We start from the raw sequence: 14,406 nt of genomic DNA, 5'->3' as shown, positions 1-14,406 counted from the left end.
CTGCCCACCTCCTTGTCTGTGGCCCATTGTCAAAAGCTCAACTCTGGATGGACCCAGCTCTCTGCCTTCTCCCCGCCTGCACCTGTAGGAGACCACTCCAGTGGGGACCTAATGCCACCTGCCTGCGCTGATCGGAGCCTCTCCCTCCCTTCCTCTCTCCAGATGAGAACGGGCCACTGCCCGTGGACGGGCCCACCCTAAGCTCCCACCCTGGAACAGCCCCAAGCAGCATGGGGCCCCCAGCTCCCCCCCCCAGCAGCTATGAAATGGACACCTCTCCATCTTGAAGTAACCTCCCCCACCCCCAGCATGTCATCCGTGCAGCTCCTGCTGAGATTTCTCAGCTCCTGCAGGTTCACAGTCCTACTTATTAACTCCAATTACATGGGGCCCTCCTGCCTTCATCACTCCTCCCAGCTAGCACCTGTCCCCCAGCTGTCTGAGTCACTGAAGGCCCCATCCTCCAATCTGTGGAGACCCTCCTGGAACAGCCTCAGGTTGCTTCTGTGACACCTGGCTCTACTGTCCCTCCACCTCTCTGGGCTCCAGCTCCCCTTCCATCACCCATCCTTCACCAGTCCCCGTCTATACTCCTGCCCCACCTTGGACCATCTGGCCCCAGCCCATTGTTCTCAGGCCACCATCCCAGGTTTTCTGGACTTTGATGTGCCTCTGCTCAGGTGCCTACCTGATGCCACCCCCGAATGTTGTCACCTCACCAGGATGTCCACAAGCGAACGCTCCCTCCTCCCTAGCTGTGCCCCCAACACACGTGTCCTCCTCACCTCTATATTGAAATACGTACTGGGCCCCGTCAAGTACCTTGCCCCGCGCTAGGTGGCCTGGGATCCGCAGAGCACCTCGACCCTGCTTTAGGGCGCCTTCAATAGGACAAAGACAAACTCAACCGTAAGCAATCACAGGTGCCTCCATCTACCCAGTCGTCCAAACCAGATGTCCGTGCACCACCAGAGGACCCTCTGAGACCCCGGGGCCCAGCTCCGAGCGGGAGTCGCGGCGGGCGCCGCAGGGGCGGAGACGTGGCAGCCCGAGCGCCGAGGCGGGGCCCGGGCGCTGAGGGCGGGGACGCGGGAGCCGGCGCGCCGGGGGCGGTGCCGGGGGCGGTGCCGGGGGCGGGCCCTGAGCCCTGGGCTCGGGATTGGGTAGCCCGGCCGGAAGGGGGCGGTCTCCTAGCCCGGAAAGGACCCGACTTCCCGGAGGCGGCAAATCCGGAGGGTCCGCGGCTGCCTTCATGCTGCCCGCGGACTGCTCGCGCCGGTGAGACCCGCGCGCTGGGAGGGAGCGGGGCGGGAGGGGGCGCGGCGCTCAGCAGGCCGGGGTGCTGAGCCGCCGGTGCGCCCCCCCAGGCTGGTGGCTGAGCTGCGGGATGCCCTGGACGCCTGCGCCGAGCGACAGCGGCAGCTGGAGCGGAGCCTGCGTGTCTCCCGCCGGCTGCTGCGGACCTGGTACGCGGACCCCGAGGCCGCCCTCGGAACCCCGCTCAGAGCTCTTCGGCTGCTAGGCCGGGCTCAGCGCCCACTTGCTTGTTGCCAGCTGTGCTCCCCTTTGTCTGCAGGCTCTGAGGGTGGGGAGCTGCCGCGAGGCCAGGCGGCTCCTTGCGGTCGGTAGGTTCTGGGCCCTGCCTCTTGGCCGTGCCACGCCTGTACTGTGTCTTGGCAGGGAACCCGAGACGCCGGCTGCGGAGCCAGCCCCAGGGCCAGAAACTAATGAAGAGGTCCCGCCTCCCGGTAAACCTCCACCACCCACTTTCTCTTGGCTCTGCCCCTGCTCTGTTTTCTGACAAGCAGTGGTGAGTGACCACTGCAAGAGTTTTTGGGTTTTGCAGCATGCACACCCAGCCGTCAAGAACTCAAGGAGCTGGAGCTTCTGACCCAGGCACTGGAGAAGGCTGTACGGGTGAGAAAAAGCATGTCTAAGGCTGGAGAAAGACACGAGGCCCTCAGCCTCAAGTCTCGGGATGCTGCCACTTGTGCCAGCACAGCCTCTGCCCCGTCCCGGGCCTCAAGCCAGGCTGGCAGTCAAGCCTCAGAGACAAAACCACCCAGGGGCGCCCACCAAACCACGGTGCCTGCCAGAGGCCTCCCTGAGGGCAGGCTTCCATCAGTGGGGGATCGCACCCGTATGGCGAGAGGAGCCCGAGCCACCAAGCCTGGACCAGGCCTGAGGGACCAACAGATAACTGCATCGGCTGCTCCTCAGGCCCCAGAAGCTTTCACACTGAAGGAGAAGGGGTAGGTTTCCCAGACCCTTCCTGGAGGAACTGTTGTGTCTGCCTGATCAGATCCTGGCCAGCAGCAGGAAGCTGGGATGACAGGGAGGGCAGGGCGTTGAGCTGGATGTGGGTCAGGGAAGCCCCCAGGGTGCCATCCCATGAGATCCATGCCCCAAAGCTGGCAGAATGGACCATTGCTAGGGTCTGTCCCCTTCTCCCTGGCTGTCCAGTGCCCCATCCTCTTATCCACTCAGCCCAGGGGCTCCAGATGGGCTGTGGAGGGCCTGGGCTCTGCTCCTGGTGTCCTCTCTTCTCTCAGTCAGGGCAGACCTGGACTGTGCTGGCTCCCACAAACAAGCTGGAAGCCCTATTGCTTGTTTGCGGCGGGGAGCCCCCAGAGTGAGGCTACTCTGAGCACTGGCTTCCCTGACAGCATCCTGCTGAAGCTACCTATGGCCTACAGGAAAGCGGCTTCCCAGAACTCCCGGTAACGCTGGATCTCAGCTGGGTGGGGGTGGAGGGGAGAGCAGGGAGGCCTAGGCTTGCCACCAGCACAGGGCCGCATTGGTAAGACTCTTCTAGCAGGCCCCTCTGCTTTGTTGGCTGGGTGGGGAGACTTTCCACGTTAAGAGAGTCTGCCTAGCTAGGACTTAGACTCAGCGGGCTTCGAGGTTGGGAGACTTTGCGTCCCCATCTGTCTTCTCTGTGGAGGTGAGGGTGAGTGTCAGCTCCGTAGAGGTGCAGTAGGGGTTAAACAAGGTGGTGCCTTTCACGGTTAGTGCTGTGTCTGCTCCAGAATTCTTTCCCGGAGTCCCAGCTAGTCCCAGTGACCCGGCCTGCCAGCTCCTCTCCTCTCCTCCCTTGAATTCTCTCCTCGTACTTCCCAGAGTGGGTCCGCTCTGTCCCCTTTTCACGGATAGCGTCCTCTCCCTTCCCCACGGCCTCTGGAGGCGCCTGCTGGCATTCAGCAGAGCCAGACACCCCTCATGGGGCCCCTACCCTTGGCCTTTCCCTGCCTCCTGAGGCCCAGCTGGATGGACTAACGGCATACCCCTCTGGTTCCCGGGTGCCTGCATTCCAGCCTGTGGGCCCAGTTCAGCTCTACACAGACCAGTGACTCCAGGGATGCTGCTACCACGGCCAAAACCCAGTTTCTCCAGAAAATGAAGATGACGGTATTCTTGCTGGGCTTGTGGGATCCCCCCCCCCCCAGGGTGGGGGCGGGGGGTGGTTCTGACTCAGCCTAGTGAGTTTAAGAGGCAACTCCAGGAAGGGCCAGAGCCACTCTGGGGTCCTGTCCTTGGCGGGAGAGGAAGGAGGGAACCTGGCTGCAGAGGAGTTTCCCTGATCCGTGTCCAGTCAGGCTGGCCTGGCTCTGGGCTCAGTGCTGCAGAGGTGGAGGCGGAGGTGGGGCTCCTCCGGAAGGCCTGCTCACTGCTGAGATGGCGAATGGAGGAAGAGCTCTCGGCAGGTGAGTGGGCCCTGGTGTGTGTCTCGGGGCAGGGAGGGCTTGGGACTGGCATGGACCTGGCCTGCCCTCCCTGACTCTTGCGTAGACCCTGCTGACTGGATGCAGGAGTACCACTGCCTGCTTACCCTGGAGGGGCTGCAGGCCATCACGGGGCGGTGTCTCCACAGAGTGCAGGAGCTGCGTGCAGGTGAGAACTGGCCCCCCACCCCCACCCCACTTTGTGCTGAGGTCTGGTCAGCGGTCAAGGTCCTCTAGACAAAGGGCAGCATTAGCAGCTGCCCAGGAGCAGGGTCACCCCACTGCCTCTCCAGGCCAGCCCTGTCACTGTAAATAGATTATTTATCTCATTCCCAAGGTAGTGTCACATGAGAGTCAGAGACGTACTGGCAGATGACTTGCCTGGTATTGCAAGAGACGGTTGTTGGTGGATAGTAGGGCTTCATCCAGGAGGCAAGTGCGAAGGAGGTCCCTGGCTGTCACCCCATGAGGCCACATCCCCCTGTCCTCACAGCGGTGGCGGGACAGCAGCTGAAGCCGTGGCCTGAGGGGAGATGCCCCAGAGCCTCCATGCCCTGTGAAGGAAGAACAGACTCTAGCTGGAGCCCCCAGCTTCTTCTCTACTCCAGCACCAAGGAGCTGCAGACTCTGGCAGCCCTCAGGCTGCGGGTGGCCATGCTAGAGCAGCAGATCCACCTGGAAAAGGTACAACCCAAGTAAGGGGGTGGGGACTAGGTGACTGGGTGCCAGAGGGATGGTGGGCTTTGGGCCCATCCAGCAGATGGAGCCTCTGGACTGTGCACAGCTGACAGCACTGGCCCAGGGGCAGAGCTTTTGAAGGAAGAAAGGGCTGGCACATGGTGCCTGAAGCCCTCCCTGGAATTGCCCCACCGTGGAGACCTTCTGCAAGCCCTCAGCTAGCTGCCGGGGACAGGGCCCCCACTGAGATCCTGGCCCTGCATTACCCCCTAGGTCCTGATGGCTGAACTCTTCCCACTGGTGAGCACGTGGGACCCGCAGGGGCCATCCTGGCTGGTGCTTTGCCGAGCTGTGCATAGCCTGCTCTGTGAGGGAGGGGAGCGCTTCCTCACCATCCTTCGAGATGAACCTGCCGACTGAGCCCTTCCCGTGGCCAGCAGCCCCGCACCTTGCCCCCTTCCCAGGCCGCCTGACCCCAGCAAGAGGGTGAGCTTGTTCTGACCCAGACGACTGGGAGAGCAGCACCCTATTAGGTGAACAGGGATTGAGAGGATTTTTGATGTGGTGGGCCTGGGGGCCCAGAAATGGCTATACCCCCTGGGAAGCCAGGGTTCCCCGACTGGGTTGGGGACAGCCCCCTGGTTCTTCCTGAGGAGCCCAGGGCCGCAAAGCTAGTGGTCAGGCCTCCACTTGGCTTGGCCTTCTGCAGGCTTGGAGACCAGAGGCCTGTCGGGCTTTTTTCTTAGCTACCTCTGTTTTTTCTTGCTTCAGACTTACAAGCCACTTGTGTGACATTAAAACTACTTTAGAAAGCACATATGTATAAGATGGAACTTGGTGTATTTGGTTTTTTCTTTGTGTTTTTGCTTACCAAGAACATAGCAAGCATATTTATCATATTTATTGAGAACACACAGACATTCTGTACTGAAGGGAAGGGAAGGACACTGAAGGTGAGCAGCACTGGGGACTCCCCTCAAGCTTGGGCCCTAGCACACCTGAAACCCCTCCCCCCAATCGCCTGGACAGAGCTCACTGGAAGACACAAAAGCCACCAGCCCATATCAGAGTGGGCAGGCACTGTGTAGCCACAGCAGTCCTTCTAGCACCCATGCACACTACTTCTCCTGGGCTGTTGCTGTGGCCAGTGTGGGCCCCCCAACACTGACTTACCACCAGGGAACTTGCCCCTCACCTACGCCACTGTCACCTCCTCCAAGGCTCCAGCTTCCCCTGCTAAAGGAAGGCAAGAAAAATGTAGAGCTCAAGGTCATGGCCTCTGGATTTATACCAGTCACAGGTTTGGGTTTCCACTGTGACTTGATTTCTGCTGTGGGACTTTCAGCAAGATTCTTAAGGGTCCTGAGCCTCAATTCTCAGTGTCGTCCCCACTGTCATACTGGGGGTAATTGTTGGGAGAGGTTATTGAAGAGACACAACCACCCGCTGCCCCGGGAGCTGGATCTGGGCCACGGGAGGCTCCTCACGCCCTCCCCTGTCCTTGGAATATGGGTTCCACTGGCCTTTTCACTCCCAGAGGTTGCTCCCGGGACACAGCCCTGAGGTAGTGACGTGGCACTGAGAACACCCGCATGGGGACGGAGCCCAGGGAAGGCCTCTCCCGACACCACCTTTTAGGCTCTGGCAGGCAGGTGCAGGGATGTAAGTTCCTTTTGCTTAGGAACCTTGCCGCCTACCCACCTGGAGGGGCCCACCTCTTGCTTCAGTCTCCGCCTGCCCTCTGCATGTGCGGCCAGTTTCAGATGACACCTGCAAGGCTCCCGAGGGGCCTGCGTGCCAACAGTAATAGCTATTACCCCTATGGCTGGGGCGAGGACAAATTACACAGTGGTAGGCCCTGGGGAGAGCTGGGAGGCTGTAGTGTTCGTTAAGTAAACCTTGTTTGGGCACCTGTGCCAATCAAGCACAATCCTCAGAGCAGGGTCATTGGCCCTTTGTGTAGCTAGCGATGAGCCACAGGGAATTAGCACCAGCCTCTGCCCCAAGGGGACCCAGGCCCTGGACCAGGTAGCTTCTGGAGGAGGCCAGGTTTTCTGAGAGCCAGGTGAGGTGTCACAGGAATGGGGAATGAGCTGAGTGATGTTGAAGCAGCCTTGGGGTGGCCCCAGGGCCCCCAGCAGGAAATCCTACTTGTAAAAGCCCCCACAGGCCAGAAACCTTGAACATGGAATCTCCGATATTGCAGGCTGCTGGGAACCAGATGACAGACCAAAGTAGGAAACCTAAAAACAGTCCTCATTGCACTGAGGGGCCTGTAGGGAGTGAAAGAGCCCCCATCCACTGCCCAGAGCAGGAACAGGGAAGGGGAAGCCAAGAGATGGGAAGCCTGGGAGACGCCTACCCCCTCCTGGCCACTCCCTTGCTGCTTCCAGAGCTCATTCCCAGTTGCTCTGATCTTGAGGAGCCCTTCATTTCCAGGGTGAGTCCCACCACCACCCTGTCACTGGCCAAAATCAGTTTCCATAGCTAGTGGTCTCCACCATAATTATTTAAAATGCCAGCCCACTTGGTTTATGGTGTACCTTCCCTACTGGACCTCTGCCCGGTGAGGGCAGGGGTGCTGTCCACCTTGGTTCCTAGCAAAGCCCAGATGGGCGCCTGAAGGTTGTGGACTCAATGACCCACCTATCAGGACCAGTCCGGCTGGTGTCTTGTGGAGGGCTGCCCGCACCTGGGCAGGAAGGTGCCGCCCCGAGCCTGAGGGAGAAGGAGGGCAGAAGTCTGGGTGAGCGTCCCCCTCTAGATTCGTGCCCGCCCACCCTGATTCAGCGCCAAGTCGGGAGGCGGCGGCGAACTCCTCTCCCCAGCGTCCTGGTGGCGTCACCGCATCCCGGGCCAATCCGCTCTGACGTGGCGGTCGAGGAGGACGAGAGTGGGGGCTGCGCGGGCGCCCACACCCACCCAGAGCGCGGCCCCCCGTCGGCGGCATGAGCGCGCCCGAGCCCCCGCCCGCGGCGCCTGCCGAACCCCCTGAACCCCCCGCGCCCCCAGCACCCCCCGAGCCCCCCGGGGCCCTGCGCGCGCTGCTTTTGGCCACCGGCGGCGTGGGGGGCTCCTGGCCGCGCTGCGTCCTGCCGTTCGGCGCCGTGACCCTGCTGGCCGGCGCCGCCGCCACGGCCATCACCTTCTCGCTGCGCGGACCCCACCTGGACCTGGAGCAGGGCGTGGCGCTGACCACGCTCGGCGCGGGCCTCGGGCTCCTGGCCGCCGCCTTCCTGTGCTGGCGCGGTCGGCGGCAGCGGCGGGCTGGGCGCGCGGGGCCGCGGGAGCCGGGGACGTCCTGAGCCCGCGCGCGCGCGGCCCCCTCCCCAGCGAAATCACCGGGAGCCGGACGCCTCCTCCCTCCGGACCTCGCCCCGCCGGGGCGCTCACAGCACAGCGCGCGGGACGCGGAAGCCCCCTCCCCAGACCCCAGACCGTTCCTTCCTAAACCCTTAGGAGGCCAAGGGGTGGGGGCTACGAGCCATTTCCCTCTGCTCTTCGGACTCTCCTCTCCCCACTCCTCCCAATGTTGCTTTTCAGCGTTCTGCTTGGCGCGCAGAGCCGGTCGCGACCACAGAGAGGGCCTGCGTGGCACGGGGGCCCTGCCGGGGGCGCAGGGTGCAGGATGGCCGCGGACTCGGCAGGGGCCACCCTCCTCAGGGTGAAGCCTGCCGTGCTCCCCTCCCTCAGCCGTCTGTCTTCCCTGCTGGGTTGGAAGCCCCTCTCCACATAATAGACGCTCAATAAATGTTTGTGTGAAATGCGTACAAGTGGTGGCTTGCAAACGTCTGGAGGGAACAGGGCTGGGCCAGGAGTGTTGGATCAGTCTGCCTTTTAAGGGAAAGACCCCAGCCGCCTGAGGCCTGGGAATGTCTGGCCCCCTGGGTCCCCTCCTCCCCAGATAGGTTCCCCCAAAGCCAGCAGCTGTCACTCTGACTGGGGGTGGGAGTGGGAGGACTGCAGTGGGCTGATGAGGTGCATGTGGGGGCAGGGAGGCGGAGTCTCTTCTAAGGTGCCAGGATGGGGCAGGACCAGTGGAGAGGTGTGAGAGGCCCCAGAGGCTGGGGACAGGTGCAATGAGCCTGGACTGGGGGCTGGGGAGAAGGCCCTCCCTCACTCTCAGCAGGCCATCTGCCAGGGCCATCCTAGGGGCCAGAAGAGAATGTGTGCAGGGGGCCATTCTGGGGGAAGAGGCCAGGCTGCCTGCAGCCTCTTCCCTGGGGAACTGGTAGTACCACCGCCCTCTGGGCCCAGAGCTCCCTGCTTGCTAAAAGGGATGAACACTCGTGCATGCAGCAGGCTGAGCCCTGAGGGCCTCCTTCCACCCACATCACAAACCACCAGATGTTCTGCAGACCTTAGCCCCAACTCCCAAGGAGGCTGGGCTGCAGACAAAGCCTGCAAGTCTGACACAGGGTTGGAAGGGAGGCTGCTCCCTGATTTCCAGTTTCCTTTCTTCCCTCCCGAGTCTTGAAGTCCAGACAACCAGGGGCTCCCTGGAGGCTTGTCTCAGGTTCTGTGGAACCCTTGTGTTGGGCCTGGGCATCTCACCCCACCGTGGCCTCTTAGCTTCTAACGGTCCCAGAAGGATCTGTTGCAGCCGGTACTCTCTTGCCAGAGCTCCGCTCATCCCAGGCTGAGGCTGATGATCAGAAGGACCTTGAAGAGGGTGGTTGGGAAGATGCTGTTTTTGAACTTGACTCATGCTGGAGCATACTGGGCTCCCTGTCAGCTCCCTCATTCATGCACGGCTATCTGTTGTAAGGGGCACGTTCTTTTCATCTCAAAGTTGAGATTAGGTGCCATGGCACCTGCTCTGTGGGGCAGAGGAGAGCCACAGACTCCCTGCTGCTGCCAAAGTCGAAGGGAGAGAGGTCAGCAGCCCCTCTGACTCAATTCTTCCCAAGTCTCCCATGATCTCATCAGCCCCTGCACCCCACCCCCCACCCTTACATTTGTGAGGGCCTGACCAGAAGGTGCTAGTCCCCTCAGATGCCCCATCACCCTGTCTTCCTGGCTGCTCCAACCTCTTCTCCTTTGGTTTCCCCTGGGAGGCTCCAGTGTCCTCCTGTCTCTCCTCTCCTAAACAGCAAGAAGATTCTGCTTCTCTCTACTTTCTTCTTGTGGGTCCTTGCAGTATCTCTTGCCCGGGTGCAAGAGGCAGCTCTACCTACCCAGACACACCCACGTGGCATCCTCCATCAGCTGCCGGGCCTGGCCTAGTCAGCCTCCCATCTGAAACTTCAGACCTCACAACTTCTCCCAGGTCAGACATGTTCCCGTGTTCCCTGCCCCCTCTGCACGAAGCTGACCCTTCCTGGGATGCTGCCCCTGCCCCTCCATCAAGGGCTTAATGGTTGTGGGGAAGTGGTGTCTATCCGGAGCAGTTCTGGTCTCTCTTGGCTGGGTCACTCTCAGCTGCAGCTGCCTCATCCCCAGCTGGTGCCCAGACTGCCCAGGTGAGTTCCTGCCTCAGTTTCTCTACCCAAACCTGCTGGTATGTGGGCCAGGCTCAGGGGGTCTGACACTGAGCTGTCTGTGACCAGGCCCTCCCCATGGACCAAACTCCACTCCCTACCCTCCACAGGGGTCCTCGACTGCTGACCAAGACCCTGAACTCCACGGGCCTCTGTTAATTAGTAGGCTCCCCCCACCCCAGCTTCTTCTTTCTCCCTGCCAGCTCTGGGGACTGGCCCCATCTTGGTGATGCAACTAGATAGAGACCCAGAGATGCTTTGGGACAAGGGTTTGGCCTGATCTGGGTCGGATATGCCAATTTCATTACTTAGGCGAGTTCCAGGCAGACCCAGAGGACACATCCTTCCTGAACATAAAGCAAGAGGGACTCAAGTCGGTGGAGCCCCTGGCTGTGTCCAATACTTTGCAGCTCATCAACCGTCCCCCCCCCCCCCACCAATGGCTCAGCAAAGTTGAGTAACAGTCCAATGAAAAAAATAAATCTCAGGTTAAGGAGCCTGAACCACAGAGCCAGAAATTGGAGCAGCTTGGATTCAAAATCAGACCTGGTCCCAATTGTGGGGATTTTTTTTTCTACTAAAGCAGACCACTGCTTGGGGACATCCCATAACCACCAGCCCTGCTTGGCTGCTACAGCCCTGAGTGTTCCCTGTAGAGACCCAGGGGATCATCAGGGCACCAGCCTTCAGATGCAGGGCTTAGCCTGCCAGATGGGCCTGAGGGAGGAGGCGGCCAGACCCCCGCCCAGCACGTGGCACAGCCCCAGGAGCAGTCAGGGCCTAGAGGCAGGCCGGGGACCCTGCTGGGTGGTCCCCCACGGGCTGCGTGGCTGAGCCGCCCCTTCCAGACCCCTCCCGCCAGCGCATTCCTGGCTCCCCGGCCCCTCCCCCGGCTCCCGGGCCTCCCAGCCCCCTCCCCCGCTGGCCCAGCCAGTGTCTGAATCTGCTTCTGATTCCGGCTCTGCCGACGAGGCCCCCTCCCCTCCCCTCCCTCCTTCCCGGCCCGAGCAGCCCCGCCCCCGGCTGGGCCCAGGCTTGCGCCTACTGCGCCCCCCACCCCCTCCTGGCACAGCTCGCCCGCCTTCGCTACAGCCGGGAGGAGGCGGCGGCCGGGGCGCCCCAGGCCCCGCCCGCCCTCGGCCCTTCCCGGGAGGCCGGGAGACCTGCTCGACCCGGCCCTCGGTGGGTGAGTGCAGCGGCGGACGACGGGTGGGGCCTCCGCGGGCGGAGGCGCCGGGAGCGGGGGCGACTCCTGTCATCGCTCCAGGCCCAGCGGGACGACGCGCCAGCATCCCCGCTATTGCGTTTGGCCCGGGGCGTGCCCGCGGCTGCTCCCACCTCTTGGCCCCGGCTGGGGCCTCCCGGGATTGCTCGGCATTGCGGGCCAGCGGGCAGAGCCCCGAATCCGGGCTCTCTCTCCCCGAGGGCAGCGGCGTGGGGCCCGGCGGGCTGGCTGATCCACCGCGGCTCCGGCCATGCCCGGCTGGCCCTGGGGGCTGCTGCTGACCGCGGGCACGCTTTCGACCGCGCTGAGCCTGGGGCCGCCAGCGCCTGCCGACCCCTGCCATGACGACGGGGGCGCGCCCCGCGGCTGCGTGCCCGGCCTGGTGAACGCCGCCTTGGGCCGTGAGGTTCTGGCGTCCAGCACGTGCGGCCGGCCGGCCACGCGGGCCTGTGATGCCTCGGACCCGAGGCGGGCACACCCCGCCGCCCTCCTGACCTCCGCAGGGAGCACCACCAGCCCCGTGTGCTGGCGTTCGGACTCACTGACACAGGCGCCCCACAACGTGACCCTCACAGTGCCCCTGGGCAAGGCTTTTGAGCTGGTGTTCGTGAGCTTGCGCTTCTGCTCGGCGCCCCCGACCTCGGTGGCCCTGCTCAAGTCACAGGATCACGGCCGCAGCTGGGCCCCACTGGGCTTCTTCTCCTCCCGCTGTGGCCTGGACTATGGCCGCCTGCCTGCCCCTGCGGATGGCCCACCTGGCCCAGGGCCTGAAGCTCTGTGCTTCCCTGAGCCCCAGGTCCAGCCTGATGGTGGTGGCCTTCTGGCCTTCAGCGTGCAGGACGGAAGCCCACCAGGCCTGGATCTGGACAGCAGCCCAGTGCTCCAAGACTGGGTGACTGCCACAGACATTCGAGTAGTGCTCACAAGGCCTGCCATGCTGGGGGACACCAGGGACTCCATGGCCATGGTCCCTTACTCTTACTCGGCTACTGAGCTGCAGGTGGGCGGGCGCTGCAAGTGCAATGGGCATGCCTCAAGGTGCCTGCTGGACACCCAGGGCCACCTCATCTGTGACTGTCAGCATGGCACCGAGGGCCCCGACTGCGGCCGCTGCAAGCCCTTCTACTGCGACAGGCCATGGCAGCGGGCCACGGCCCGGGAAGCCCACGCCTGCCTTGGTGAGGCCTTGGAGGGTGGCCTGGGGATCTTGGACTGGGCCAGCCTGCCCCTGACCCATCCCTTCCTGCAGCTTGCTCCTGCAATGGCCATGCCCGCCGCTGCCGCTTCAACATGGAGCTGTACCGACTGTCCGGCCGTCGTAGTGGTGGCGTCTGTCTCAACTGCCGGCACAATACCGCCGGCCGCCACTGCCACTACTGCAGGGAGGGCTTCTATCGCGATCCAGGGCGTGCCCTGAGTGACCGCCGCGCTTGCAGGGGTGAGCCTGCCACCAGCTCCCTGCACATCCTCACCTTCTGGCTCCCCGCATCCCCACATGGGCTTCTAACCATCCCGACTCTGTCCTCAGCATGTGACTGTCACCCTGTTGGTGCCGCTGGCAAGACCTGCAACCAGACCACAGGCCAGTGTCCCTGCAAGGATGGCGTCACCGGCCTCACCTGCAATCGCTGTGCCCCTGGCTTCCAGCAGAGCCGCTCTCCGGTGGCCCCCTGCGTTAGTGAGTGACCCTGCCCTCCTTCGGCCACCTCAGCGGAGGCCACACCAGCTCCCTGCTGCTACCTGCTCATCCCCTGAGCCCTGCAAATCCTCCCCCTCCAATGCAGGCCGTTCTCTCGTCCTGTCCGCAGAGATTCCTGTCCCTGGACCCACTGAGGAGAGCAGCCCTGTGGAGCCCCAGGGTGAGTGGACACAGAACGGGATCCCAGACTGGCATGACTGTCGGGGGAAGGCTATGGGTTCAAGGAGGGGAGGTGGAAAGGGTGGGGTGGGGAGGTGGGGATTGTTCTGTGCCAGCCTCCACACGCCCTCCAGACTGCGACGCGCACTGCAAACCAGCCCGGGGCAGTTACCGCATCAGCTTGAAGAAGTTCTGCAGGAAGGACTACGGTAGGCCTCCTGCCCTCACCTTCTCACCTTGCCCTTTCCCTCCCTGGGCCTCCCACTGTCGCTGGCCCCGCCCTGTCAGCGCCCGGTGGCCTCTCGATGCCCACCCCAACCCCAGCGTTGAGTGTCCCCTCTGTGCCCCCCTTCCCACACCGCCGGCGCGCAGCGTTCCTCCGCGCCGCCCGCCCCCTGACGGCTCCGCCCCTCTTGATCCCGCCCCCTCTCGCCCTCCCCGCAGCGGTGCAGGTGGCGGTGGGCGCGCGCGGCGAGGCGCGCGGCTCGTGGACGCGCTTCCCGGTGGCCGTGCTTGCAGTGTTCCGGAGCGGCGAGGAGCGCGCGAGGCGAGGGAGCAGCGCGCTGTGGGTGCCGGCGCGGGACGCGGCCTGCGGCTGCCCGCGCCTACTGCCGGGCCGCCGCTACCTGCTGCTTGGGGGCGGGCCAGGGACCGCGGTCGGGGGCCGGGGGCCCGGGCTCAGCGCCGCCCGCGGGAGCCTTGTGCTGCCCTGGCGCGATGCGTGGACGCGGCGCCTGCGGAGGCTGCAGCGGCGTGAGCGGCGGGGGCGCTGCGGAACAGCCTGAGCCCGAAGCGCGGGCGGGGCGCTGCTTCCACATTGAGGCGCACGTTCATCCAGTGCATCCGCCTGCAGAGGAGTCTTTGCTGGCGTCGCGCGCGTCGCCATCTGGGCCCTCCCCCGACCCTGCCCGGCGACTCCCTCGATGCCACGCGCCCATGCCTGGAAGGGTTGTGACGGACGCAGCGGACACCCCGCCCCAACACAGAGGGATGTGATAGCCCCTGAGCTGCGTCCAGGCTCCCTTGGGCAGCTGTCAACCCACCTTCGCATTATCTTCCCCCTCCAAGGGACACTGTGATAGTCCCACAAGGCTGGGAGCCCCCTGTGGGGCCGAACAACACTTCGGGGCTCTGCGAACACCCTAAGGGCCGCTGTGCCTCCCCCACCTGTGATGTCGTGATCCCTCAGAGAGCATTCTCACCTTCCTAAAAGGCACTGTGACCCTCTCCCAACAGATATGAACACCCTTGTGATGCCAGGACCCATCTAAGGTCTGAAAACACCCCAGGGGCTGCGATGGCTTCATCACGGACTCTGATCTCCAGAGAGTGCTCTAACTCCCCACGAGGCACTGTGGCCACCACAGAGGCCTGTGGACCCCCGGGGGCTCGGCGGCGCTGGCTCCCCCGCCCCCTGCCAGGACCCGCAGAGGGCGCTGTGTC

The 14,406-nt window shown here is 63.5% G+C and overlaps 2 protein-coding genes across 5 annotated transcripts; both read left to right on the top strand.

The window, feature by feature from the left end:
• The first annotated feature begins 1,195 nt into the window (after nucleotides 1-1,195).
• TEDC2 (tubulin epsilon and delta complex 2) lies at nucleotides 1,196-5,226 on the top strand. 4 transcript variants are annotated; one of them, XM_025877269.2, is made up of 10 exons: nucleotides 1,196-1,278; nucleotides 1,368-1,466; nucleotides 1,681-1,748; nucleotides 1,847-2,252; nucleotides 2,667-2,720; nucleotides 3,315-3,408; nucleotides 3,593-3,704; nucleotides 3,790-3,891; nucleotides 4,216-4,406; nucleotides 4,674-5,226. In XM_025877269.2, the coding sequence occupies exons 1-10, from the start codon at nucleotides 1,253-1,255 to the stop codon at nucleotides 4,818-4,820; spliced, it is 1,299 nt and encodes a 432-aa protein (XP_025733054.1). In that variant the 5' UTR covers nucleotides 1,196-1,252; the 3' UTR covers nucleotides 4,821-5,226. The 4 variants fall into 4 exon arrangements, with proteins under 4 accessions (XP_025733054.1, XP_025733053.1, XP_025733055.1 ...); XM_025877268.2 differs by having other exon boundaries at nucleotides 2,553-2,720; XM_025877270.2 differs by lacking the exon at nucleotides 2,667-2,720.
• Nucleotides 5,227-11,355: 6,129 nt separating this feature from the next.
• Nucleotides 11,356-13,871, top strand: NTN3 (netrin 3). The gene is made up of 6 exons (XM_025877097.2): nucleotides 11,356-12,283; nucleotides 12,355-12,543; nucleotides 12,634-12,783; nucleotides 12,914-12,964; nucleotides 13,098-13,172; nucleotides 13,408-13,871. The coding sequence occupies exons 1-6, from the start codon at nucleotides 11,356-11,358 to the stop codon at nucleotides 13,746-13,748; spliced, it is 1,734 nt and encodes a 577-aa protein (XP_025732882.1). The 3' UTR covers nucleotides 13,749-13,871.
• Nucleotides 13,872-14,406: the final 535 nt, after the last annotated feature.

This window comes from Callorhinus ursinus, unplaced genomic scaffold (assembly GCF_003265705.2).
Source record: "Callorhinus ursinus isolate GAN/ISIS: 27379988/994484 unplaced genomic scaffold, GSC_fseal_2.0 scaffold13, whole genome shotgun sequence".
NCBI lineage: Eukaryota > Metazoa > Chordata > Mammalia > Carnivora > Otariidae > Callorhinus > Callorhinus ursinus.
Note: the sequence above shows the minus strand (reverse complement) of the source record. Positions and strands in the feature narration are given on the sequence as shown.